Source organism: Mandrillus leucophaeus, unplaced genomic scaffold (genome assembly GCF_000951045.1).
Source record: "Mandrillus leucophaeus isolate KB7577 unplaced genomic scaffold, Mleu.le_1.0 Scaffold55, whole genome shotgun sequence".
In the NCBI taxonomy this organism is placed as follows: domain Eukaryota; kingdom Metazoa; phylum Chordata; class Mammalia; order Primates; family Cercopithecidae; genus Mandrillus; species Mandrillus leucophaeus.
The window spans coordinates 2562732-2574944 of NW_012105919.1; the positions used below are offsets into that span (position 1 = coordinate 2562732).

The following is a 12213-nucleotide window of genomic DNA, read 5'->3' on the forward strand; positions in this document are numbered from 1 at the left end:
TGGGAGCTTGAGGCTGAAGTGGGCCATGACTGTGCCACAGCACCCCAGCCTGGGCAGCAGCAAGACCCCATCTTTTTTTTTTTTTTTTTTTTGCTGTTGTAAATGCTACTTGTATTTTAAGACCCCATCTTAAAAAAATAAAATAAAGAAAGGCTAGATAGGCCTTGTGAGCCATACTCTCAGTCATAACTATTAACTTCTACCATTGCAGCAAGAAAGCAATAATAGACAATAGTAAACAAGTGTGGCTGTGTTCCAATAAGACTTTATTTACGAAAATAGGTAGAGCCAGGCATGCTGGTGTGTGCCTATAGTTCCAGCTACTAGGGAGACTGAGGTGGAGGTTCATTTGAGCCCAGGAGTTCAAGGCCAGCCTGAGCAACACAGCAAGACCCCATCTCTTAAAAAAATAGATAGGAGACAGATTTGCCCCCAAACCATATTTTGCTGACCTTTGGGCAAGTTTATATGTTTTAACATCTGTGTGGTATTCCGTTATCTGAATATATCATAATTGATGTAATAAGCACCTTATTAATATACATTTAACTTTTCTAGTTATTTTTATTATGAACAATTCTGCACAAACAGCCTTGTACATAACCTTTGCTTACTTTCATAAATATATATGGAAGAAATTTCTGGAAGTAGAATTACTACATCAAATGTATGTGCATTTCAGATTTTGACAGAAATTATCAAATTGCTGTGTCTGCAGAGGTTGTGCTTGTTTACGCTCCCATCAACAGCATATGAGGTGCCAGTTTCCTCACATGCTTACCAACTCCGGGACTGTGAAAAATGCTATATGCTTTAGCTCTAAAATTAAAGTAGTATTTTTTGGATTGAGTTTTAACAGTCTCGTTATTTTCAAAGGACATACACCAGATTGTTAACATTGGCTATTTCTGAAAGATAAGATTGCTTGTCCTGTTTCCTTCCTTTCTTCCTTCCTTCCTTCCTTCCTTCCCCTTCCTCTTCTTTTTTTTTTTTTTTTTTTTTTTAAGAGATGGGGCCTTGGCCGGGCGCGGTGGCTTAAACCTGTAATCCCAGCACTTTGGGAGGCCGAGACAGGCGGATCACGAGGTCAGGAGATCGAGACCATCCTAGCTAACACGGTGAAACCCCGTCTCTACTAAAAAATACAAAAAACTAGCTGGGCGAGGTGGCGGGCGCCTGTAGTCCCAGCTACACGGGAGGCTGAGGCAGGAGAATGGCGTAAACCTGGGAGGCGGAGCTTGCAGTGAGCTGAGATCCGGCCACTGCACTCCAGCCCAGGCGACAGAGCAAGACTCCGTCTCAAAAAAAAAAAAAAAAAAGGAGATGGGGTCTTGCTCTGTGTCCCCAGGCTGCAATGCGGTGGCACCATCATAGCTCACTGCAACCTCAAACTCCTGGGCTTAAGTGATCCTCCCACCTCAGTTTCCCAAGTAGCTAGAATTACAGGTGCATGCCACCACGCCAAGCTAATTTTTAAATTTTTTCTAGAGACAAGGTTTCATCATGTGGCCCAGGCTGGTATCAGACTCCTGGCCTCAAGCAATCCTCCCACTTCGGCCTCTCAAAGTGCTGGGATTATAGGTGTGAGCTACTGTACTCAGCCTACTTTCTTTTGTATAGCTTTCTATGAAATATATTGTCTGAAAAATTTTCAATGCACAGGCACTACTTTATCAGAAAAAAACAACAAAGGTGTTTTAATTCCAAAACAAAAGCTATATGTAAAGTGTATTTTGTCTTAGATATATAATTATGAATGTTGTATGTATATATTTGCCCCCAGCATCTGTACTGTAGACAGAAAAAGCAACTGTGGATGAGGAGAAACAATCCTTGCACAAATGTTCCCAGTATTCCACAGATACTGATGCTGATCCATCCACTGCCTTATCTCTTTGTGGACAGAAATTTCCTTCTTGGCCAGGCGCAGTGGCTCACACCTGTAATCCCAGCACCTTGGGAGGCTGAGGCAGGCGGATCACCTGAGGTCAGGAGTTTGAGATCAGCCTGGCCAACATGGTGAAACCCCGTCTCTACTGAAAATACAGATATTAGCCAGACTTGGTGGCGCATGTCTGTAATCTCAGCTACTTGCGGGGCTGAGGCATGAGAATCACTTGAGCCTGTGGGGCGGAGGTTGCAGTGAGCTGAGATTGTACCACTGCACTCCAGCCTGGGTGACTGAGTGAGCCTTTTTCTGAAAAAAAGACGTTTCCTTCCTTATCCACAAAGACAGCATTTCAGGCAAACATTTCAGTGTATCCATTCCATGCTGTGAAGAATTACTATAGCTTATAGAAGGAAGGGCATGTTTTGGGGACCACCAGGATCTGGCTTATTCCTTCATGTGCTTCCATAGTCTCTGCCAGGTCCAGGTAAGTGACCTAACATATGGTCTGGTGAATATGAGACCAAGGAAGAAAATTCATCATGCAGTGCCCAGAGTCCTCTCAAGCAAGCACTAAGGACCTGATGCTTCACAGCAGTGTGCTCTCTGTCATACAAATTAGTATTGTTCTTCCTCTGGGTGTCTAAGGTTGAGATTTTGCATTTTGTGAATGTCTGCAAATTTCCAACAGCATCCACCCTGGCAGTACGGCGAGGCCATAGGAACTGGTATGGTAATTTTCCTGAGCTCCCTAAACCCCATCATGTATCAATGTATTCCACTTTTGCATATTTTACTTCCTATAGAATGGGAGGTACAGAATCGTATCCCTTCTGGAACTATTTTAAAGGCCTTGATGGAAGGTGGTGAAAATGGGCCCTGGATGAGATTTATGAGAGCAGAAATAACAGCAGAGGGTTTTTTACGAGAATTTGGGAGACTATGCTCTGAAATGGTGAGTGATAAACATACCTAAATTTCCATATTTTTCTTTTTGCCTTGAGTAGTGGTTGCAACATTCATGTATAAGTTAGTTAAACTGAAAATAAAGTGAAACCTTATAACCCATTACATGTTTTAAAGTTATTTCTTAGGCCAGGCGCTGTGGCTCATGCCTATAATCCCAGCACTTTGGGAGGCCAGAGGGTGGATCACCTGAGGTCAGAAGTTTGAGACCAGCCTGGCTAACATGGTGAAACCTCGTTTCTACTACAAATACAAAAAATTAGCTGGCTGTGGTGGCACACAGCTGTAATCCCACCTATTTGGGAGGCTGAGGCAGGAGAATCACTTGAACCTCGGGGGTGGAGGTTGCAGTGAGCTGAGATCATGTCATGGCACTCCAGCTTGGGCAACAAGAGCGAAACTCTGTCTCAAAAAAAAAAAAGTTATTTATTTCACCCCTAGGTGTTCAATTTATATATGAATAACTAAAAATATTCTTAGCCAGGTGTGGTGGCTTTCAGCACTTTGGGAGGCTGAGATAGAAGAACTGTTTGAACTCTGGAGTTTGAGACCAGCTTAGGCAACATAGCCAGACCTCGTCTCTACTAAAAATCAAAAAAATTAGCCAGGCATGGTGGCACACACCTCTGGTCCCAGCTATTCAGGAGGCTGAGGCTTGAGCCGTAGAGACTGAGGCTTCAGTGAGCCATGACCATGCCACTGCACTGCAGCCTGGGCAACATAACAAGACTCTGTCTCAAAAAAAAAAAAAAAAAATCTTTACTAAGTTCCTCCAGCATATACATATATATATATATATATTTTGTTGTTGTTGTTGTTGAGACGGAGTCTTGCTCTGTCGCCCAGGCTGGAGTGCAGTGGCGGGATCTCGGCTCGCTGCAAGCTCCGCCTCCCGGGTTCACGCCATTCTCCTGCCTCAGCCTCCTGAGTAGCTGGGACTACAGACACCCGCCACCTCGCCCGGCTAGTTTTTTTGTATTTTTTTAGAAGAGACGGGGTTTCACCGTGTTAGCCAGGATGGTCTTGATCTCCTGACCTCGTGATCCGCCCGTCTCGGCCTCCCAAAGTGCTGGGATTACAGGCTTGAGCCACCGCGCCCAGCCAGCATATATTTTTTTAATGTTTTCTAGTGTATTATAAAGGATATTATGAAGGATACGAAAGAACAGCCAGATAACAAGATACCTGGGGGCAAAGGTTTTAGAGCCATTGTACCCTTTCTGGGCCTGCCACCCTTCTCCCAGCACCTCCATGCATTCAGCAGCCTAAAAGCTCCCCTCCAACAGATACCAAAACAGGAGCTGTCTACATAATGGCTTTGATAAAACAGCTTGTTTAAAACAATAATAATATTGAACATTTTTTTCTGTACTGTGCACTGTTCTAAGCTCTTTATATAGCTCATGTAACTGTAATGGGTCTCCTAAAATATAATTTAAAATATAGTAAGAAAAGTTCTGTAGGTAGATGGTGGTGATGGTGATGGTTGCACGACAACATGACTGTACTTAATGCCACTGCCCTGTATACTTAAAAATGGTCAAGTGCGGTGGCTCATGCCTGTGATCCCAGCATTTTGGGAGGCCGAGGTGGGCGGATCACCTGAGGTCAGGAGTTCAAGACCAGCCTGGCCAACATGGTGAAACCCCATCTCTACTAAAAATATAAAGTTTAGCCAGGCGTGGTGGTGGGCATCTGTAATCCCAGCTACTTGGGAGGCTGAGACAGGAGAATTGCTTGAACCTGGGAGGCAGAGGTTACAGTGAGCTGAGATCGAGATTACACCACTGCACTCCAGCCTAGGTGACAGAGTAAGACTCCATCTCAAAAACAAAAAACAAGGTTAAAATGGTAAATTTTGTGTTACATATATTTTCCACAATTTATATATACACACATATATGTGTATATATAATAGGAAACCTTGAAAACATGCAAAGTGAAAGAAGCCAGTCAAAAAAGACCACATGGTATGTGATTCCATCTGTGTGAAATGTTCAGAATAGGCAAATCCATAGAGATAGAAAGTAGATTGGTGGTTTTCTAGTACAGGGAGACTTGGGGGAAATGAGGAGTGACTGTTAATGGGTATGGTTTACTATTTAAAAAAAAAATTTTTTTTTGAGACAGAGTCTCACTCTGTCACCCAGGCTGGAGTACAGTGGAGCAGTCTCAGCTCACTGCAACCTCTGCCTCCCGGGTTCAAGTGATTCTCCTGCCTTAGCCTCCCGAGTAGCTGGACAGGCATGCGCCACCAGCCCCAGCTAATTTTTGTATTTTTAGTAGAGACAGGGTTTCACCATGTTGGCCAGGAAGGTCTCGATCTCTTGACCTTGTGATCTGCCTGCCTCTGCCTCCCAAAGTGCTGGGATTACAGGTGTGAGCCACCACACCTGGCTGGTTTGCTCTTTAGAGTAATGAAAATGTCCTAAAACTGATGGCAGTGATGGTTGCACAACTTTGTGAATATATTAAAAACCACTGAATTGCACTCCTTAAATAGGTGACTTGCATGGCATGTGAATTATATTTCAGTAAAGCTGTTCTAAAATCTGTGTGTGTATATGTATATATAAAATAGCAGACTTGCCTTTGCAGATTTTGAAATGTGATAATATAAGAGTTTTCTTTTTCTTTTTTTTTTTTTTTTGAGACGGAGTCTTGCTCTGTTGCCCAGGCTGGAGTGCAGTGGCATGGTCTCGGCTCACTGCAACCTCCGTCTCCCGGGTTCAAGCTATTCTCCTGCTTCAGCCTCCCGAGTAGCTGGGACTATAGGTGCGTGCCACCACGCTTGGCTAACTTTTTGCATTTTTACTAGAGACAGGGTTTTACCATGTTAGCCAGGATGGTCTTGATCACCTGACTTTGTGATCCGCCCACCTCAGCCTCCCAAAGTGCTGGGATTACAGACGTGAGCCATTGCGCCCGGTCTTATAAGAGTTTTCAAAACCCACACAGATTGAATTTAAAAACACGAAAAAAATTGATCAGAAACTAAAGTTCATAGTGGTGATGCTGAGGCAATACAAAAAGCATTAAATGACTTCTCAAGCATTAAAAATTAAATTACATATACTTAATATACTTTTAGAGTTCACTGTATCCTTTTATGATACGCTGGTTTTTTTTTTTCGAATAGCAATCCATGAGCAGAATAAAGAACTCATTTAATTGTAATATTGGTATAAATAGCTCCATTCCCTACTCTGTTGCTCAGGCTGGAGTGCAATGACTTGATCGTAGCTCACTGCAGCCCCAGTCTCCCAGGCTCAAGCCATCCTCCCACCTCAGCCCCCTGAGTAGCTGGGACCACAGGTATGCGCCACCAAGCCTGGCTAAGTTAAAAAACTTTTTTTTTAGATCTCACTTTGTTGCCCAGGCTGGTGTCAAACTCCTGAGCTCAAGCAGTTCTCCCACCTCAGCCTCCCAAAATGCTGGGATTACAGGTGTGAGCCGCTGTGCCTAGCCTATAACTCTAGTCCTGGGTAACTTTTAAAAATCTTATATGAGAGTTCAGCACAGGGGCTGAGGAAGTGAGAAACACAGTTCCTGCAGGCAGCAAGCTATGAGCCTCGGCTCCTGTAGCCAGAGAGCAGAAGGACTCCAGGAATAAGCTTATTTTTTTTTTCTGTTGGCCATGAGTGTTTGTCACTCTTAATGATTGCTGTTCTCCCCTGCCCTCTCCTGTTTTTAGTCAAAAACCTCCGTGCCTGTGGACTCATTTTTCTCTCTGCTGACCAGTGAGCGAGTGGCAAAGCAGTTCCCAGTGATGACTGAGGCCATAACTCAAATTCGGGCAAAAGGTCTTCAGACTGCAGTCTTGAGCAATAATTTTTATCTTCCCAACCAGAAAAGCTTTTTGCCCCTGGACCGGAAACAGTTTGATGTGGTAAGCTTGAGCTAATTGAAAACCATTGGAACAGAATCTGTGCCCTCGCTTCAGGGTGCAGCGTTAAATGCTGCCTTCTAACAGGTCTTGAGTGAGGGAGTTTTTCCTTCAGACACTTGACTAAGTTAGGTTAAAATGCAATAGATTGAAAACAGACCTTTTAAAATAACACTGTGTTCGTAGCAAGGTCAGACATTTATGGCATTTGATAACCGGTTGACACTTCAGCTTTACATTCTAAATTCGAACCTTAGTCTTCATATAACACAAGCATCTCTATCAGCCCTTACATCTTAATGGATCCTTTGGCCTTTTCTAAGACAAACTATGTTGCCTTCTATTTCTGTGACATTAATTCCTAGACCAGTGCTGTCCAATAAAACTTTACTGCCTTTCTTGGCCTGATTTACTTCCGTACTAAATCCATCTGCTCCATGTGTGTATCCCAACCTGTCATGTGATAAACCTATAGTTTTGACATGCTTGGCTGTATTTGGGTACTTTACTTATTTATTTATTTTTATTTATTTATTTTGAGATGGAGTCTCGCCCTGTAACCCAGGCTGGAGTTCAGTGGCGCAATCTCAGCTCACTGCAACCTCCGCTTCCCAGGTTCAAGCCATTCTCATGCCTCAGACTCCTGAGTAGCTGGAATTACAGACGTGTGCCACCATGCTTGGCTAATTTTTATATTTTTAGTAGAGACGGGGTTTCACCATGTTGGCCAGGCTGATCTTCAACTCCCAACCTCGAGTGATCCGCCCATCTCAGCCTCTCAAAGTGCTGGGATTACAAGTATGAGCCACCGTGCCTGGCCTATTTTTATGTGTGTGTGTGTGTGTGTGTGTGTGTATATATATATATATATATTTTTTTTTTTTCTTGAGACAATCTTGCTCTGTTGCCCAGGCTAAAGTACAGTGGCACCATCTCGGCTCACTGTAACCTCCCTCTTCTAGGCTCAAGCAGTTCTCCTGTCTCAGCCTTCTGAGTAGCTGTGATTACAGGCATGCACTGCCCCTGGCACTACCACCCCTGAATTTTTAGTAGAGACAGGGTTTCACCATGTTGGCCAGGGAAGAAGAAGGCTTCCCCTCCATCTTCCTGGGATAGAGACTCCAAAGTTTGAACTCCTGACCTCAAGTAATCTACCCACCTCGGCCTCCTAAAGTGCTGGGATGACAGGCATGAGCCACCATGCCTGGCCCCTATTTGGGTACTCTCTTTGTTTTTTCCCTGAGAGAGGGTCTCTCTCGGTCGCCCAGGTTGGAGTTCAGTGGCTCAGTCTCAGTTCATTGCATCCTCCACCTCCCAGATTCAAGCAATTCTTGTGCCTCAGCCTCTTAGTAGCTGAGACTATAGGTGCATGCCACCACGCCTGGCTAGTTTTTGTTTTTTATTAATATTAGAGACCGGGTTTCACCATGTTGGCCAGGGTGGTCTCAAACTTCTGACCTCAAATGATCAACCCACCTCAGCCTCCCAAAGTGCTGAGATTACAGGCATGAACCACCATGCCCGGCCCTATTTGGATACTTTAAAAATGTTTGTTTTTGTCTTATAACCAACAGCAGTGATAATTCCCTTTAGAGACTCCAAAGCCCAGATTGGCAGTTGATCTTCCAGCACCTTTTAGAGTTGTGATGGATCAGAAGAACTCTTCCCCTGGCCCATTGCTCCAAAGATATTCCGAGTCAGTGCAAAAGGGAACAGCTCACCAAATATAGTGAGAGTCATGGTAACCTCTGGAACACATTGGATGAAATTTCTCTGATAACTCAAGTATTGGACATTTTGCTACCAGAGCCCCTTTCTGATTCTTTCCATCTTTGGAAGAGCTACTTTGGCTGGACTCCAGGAAGTGGCATATTCCCTTAGCCCTACATCTGCCTATGCCTGGCTGTATTTGTACCCTTCATTGGGCCAGTGAGATTAAAGATTTTCAACTCTGCCTACACATCACATGACCTGGAAGTTTGTAAAGATTCTGGGTCTGTTTCCCTGGAGGCTTTTGTTGAGTATGTCTAGTTGGGATCCAGGCATGTGTATTTCAAAAAAGCTCCACAGGTGATTCTGCCGTGCAGCTGGGGTGAGACACCCCAAGATGCAGTGAGGGACTTGGACTTCGGATTCTGTCCATGCTTCTGTCTTACCACACAGCCTCCGTCATGCTTACCTTGAGAAGGAGCCTTCCCCTCCATCTTCCTGGGATAGAGCCTTGGTAAATAAAATCATTTTTATCTGATCCACGTTTGGAAAAACACTGGCCTTGTTCCCACAGTTCCTGGTTTGCCAAGAAAGTAATAGAAACCCTGAATAAGTTCATGCCATCATATGCAAAATAGAACAGAAAAAGAAGGCTAGAGATCTTATCAAACAAATCTTAAGAATTTATTTTACTTCCCCCAAATGTAATTCACCTAGTGAGAGGAGCTGTCTGCTTCCTGGAACTTTGCCCCATCCCCCACAGTTCCCTCCACTTTCCTGTCTCTTGTCTCAGCCAGTACAGCTCTGCCGCTTCCATCTGGTAGGTTACATCGATCGGTGTCTGAGACACCCTGCTTCTGTACTTCTCACTATTGACGTGTTCTTTAGGGTAGCTTCTTAGACTTTTTTTTTTTTTTTTTTTAAAGCTCATTCAGGTCCTTAGAAGACAAGGGAAAGTAGAAAGGTCCAGTTTATTCCAGACATTTATTTACCTGAAAGGGCAGTTCTCACCCAACCCAGAATGCAAGTGTGGGATAGAGAGAGGGGCCATTGGATTTGTCCTTGGCCTTGGAGAGCCTGGGTCATTCCAAATGGCAAGTCAGAGATTTAGTTCTGTTCTTAGGGCAGATCAGAGGGTATTGGTTATAGGCTATGTGGCTGTCTTGGGCCCACACTATAGGAGATTAAGCCCTGGGGACACTAAAAGGACTTTCGGGGAATCAGTGGATCAGAGACAGCCTGACACTGAGAAGGCTTTCCCGGGTTCTCCTGTACTCTCACCAGCACCCTCCACCCATTGCAGATCAGATACGTGGCTGAAGCAAGGTTATCAGAGTATAGGAGCCTCTTAGCATGTCAGGAACAGTGTCAGCCCTCCCATGGAATTTCTGTCTGAATGGAGTATGGATGGGTTTTTAAACCTCTAAAATAAACACTAAGTTCGTATTTATTTTATACCTGTGACAGTGTCGTCTTTCTGGAAAAAAAAAAAAATGGCAAACTACTTCCCATAAAGCTGACATGTACAGCTTTTCTTCTGCTTTGTTTAGCCCCAAGATGTGACATTAGCCAAATGCTTTGTCATTTTGGAACTCACTTAAGTTTCATTTAAGTTTCACAACTTACTGAGCTAAAATAGGTAAGATGACTATTAATATTCTTCCCATTTTGCTGTTGATGACACTGAGGCCCATTATAGCTTTGCTTGTTTGCACAGGGTCACAGTGTCTGAAACAGACATTTTGGTTTCTCGAGTTTGCCCCCATGTTGTAACCCAGTATTGTCAAATTCCTCAATTTAAGAAGGCAACATCATTTTATATCATAACAATCTTAAATTACTTGTTATAATAAATCTCAACTGTCCTTCTTATGCTTTTCCTTTCAAAAAGTTTACCAGCATGCATGTGGGAGCTCCACCTTTAGGGACATTCATCTCTCATTCCCGTCCCTCCATCAGATCGTGGAGTCCTGCGTGGAAGGGATCTGTAAGCCAGACCCTAGGATCTACAAGCTGTGCTTGGAGCGGCTTGGCCTGCAGCCCTCTGAGTCTATCTTTCTTGATGACCTTGGACCAAATCTAAAAGCAGCTGCCAGCCTTGGTATTCACACCATTAAGGTAATAGTCACTATTTTTTGAACCCCCTCCCATGCACGAGCCACTAGTGCAACATATTTCTCTGTAATCTTTTTACATTTGTAGCTCTAGCTTTCCTTAGGGTTTCCCCCTACATTTCCATAGTCATCTTATTTTGTGTTAATTATGAAATCTATGTGACTAGCTGCTTGAATTTTCAATGAGAAGCAAGATAAACAGGTACTGAGAAGGCAGCTTGAGAAAAGAGATAGGAAAGGAGGTGAATGGTAGGCTTAAGACCTTTGTGGGGGTGTTCACCCAGGAGGCAGAGCTTGCAGTGAACCAAGATTGCACCATTGCACTCCAGCCTGGATGACAGAGCAAGACTCCATCTCAAAAAAAATAATAATATTAGCAAAAAAAAAAAGATGTTTGTTTCATAATTAAAACTCAATATTGTACCTTCGTTCCTAATAATACTGTCCCTGATGGACTATAACAAAAGTGCTACAGTATTAACCTCCCTATCTGATAAACTTGCCAAAAATTCTAAAATAAATCACCCATTTTCTAAAATAATAAAACATTGGTTCAGTGGATAAAAAGAAGGTTTAACTTCAGTTCTCACCTCGTTTGCTCTTGTTATTGGTGTCCTTATTCTTGTAGGCTGTTATATTATTCCTGGCCTTCAAAGGTTTTTGTTTTTTTTTTTTTGAGATGGAGTCTCACTCTGTCACCCAGGCTGGAGTGCAGTGGCGCGATCTCGGCTCACTGCAAGCTCCGCGCCCCCCGATTCACGCCATTCTCCTGCTTCAGCCTCCTGAGTAGCTGAGACTACAGGTGCCCGCCACCACGCCTGGCTGATTTTTTGTATTTTTAGTAGAGACGGGGTTTCACAGTGTTAGCCAGGATGGTCTCGATCTCCTGACCTCGTGATCCGCCCGCCTCGGCCTCCCAAAGTGCTGGGATTACAGGCGTGAGTCACTGCGCCCGGCTATTTGTTTGTTTTGAGACAGAGTCTCACTCTGTTGCCTAGGCTGGAGTGCAGTGGCTCAATCTCGGCTCACTGCAACCTCTGCCTCCTGGGTTCCAGTGATCTCCTGCCTCAGCCCCCTGAGTAGCTGGGATTACGGTCGCACACCACCATCCCCGGTTAATATTTTTGTATTTTTAGTAGTGACGGGGTTTCACCATGTTGGTCAGGCTGGTCTCAAACTCCTGACCTCGTGATCTGCCTGCCTCAGCCTCCCAAAGTGCTGGGATTACAGGCATGAGCCACCGCGCCCAGCCTTTGAAGTTTTATACAAAATCTTGTCTCTGCCACTCTGTACAGAGTTAACTCCTAACTCTCCTCCACCCTATTTGGAAAAATTACTTCTATTAGAGGGACAAACAAAGCAATTAAATCAAAACGTATTAAACAAATTTGAAGAGAAATTATAAAATAAAAAGAGGGGGAATTGTAAAAAGTAAAGTAGAAGTTCCTCTTCAAAGACTTTCCTCCCCACTTAAGTAGGAATAAATAGTAACTTCTCTTAGAAGCAAAATTTATTTGAAGACCCGTGCTAGCATTCTTAAATATCTGCTAGCTGTGATAAAGAAATCAATGTGCTTTATGTTCTTTACTCCCACAATTTAGCCTAAATATTTGCCCTGGCATGCTTATACTGGTCCAAGCAAGCATTAG

General features: G+C 43.8%; 1 protein-coding gene across 1 annotated transcript in view; it reads left to right on the forward strand.

Annotated features, from left to right (window-relative positions):
- Positions 1-12213, forward strand: part of ACAD10 (acyl-CoA dehydrogenase family, member 10) — an 80850-nt gene that overhangs the window by 25979 nt on the left and 42658 nt on the right. Inside the window, exons 3-5 of the mRNA XM_011997887.1 lie at positions 2695-2843; positions 6549-6743; positions 10410-10568. Of these exons, the coding sequence (XP_011853277.1) occupies positions 2695-2843; positions 6549-6743; positions 10410-10568 (503 nt within the window). The remainder of the gene's footprint in view (positions 1-2694; positions 2844-6548; positions 6744-10409; positions 10569-12213) is intronic.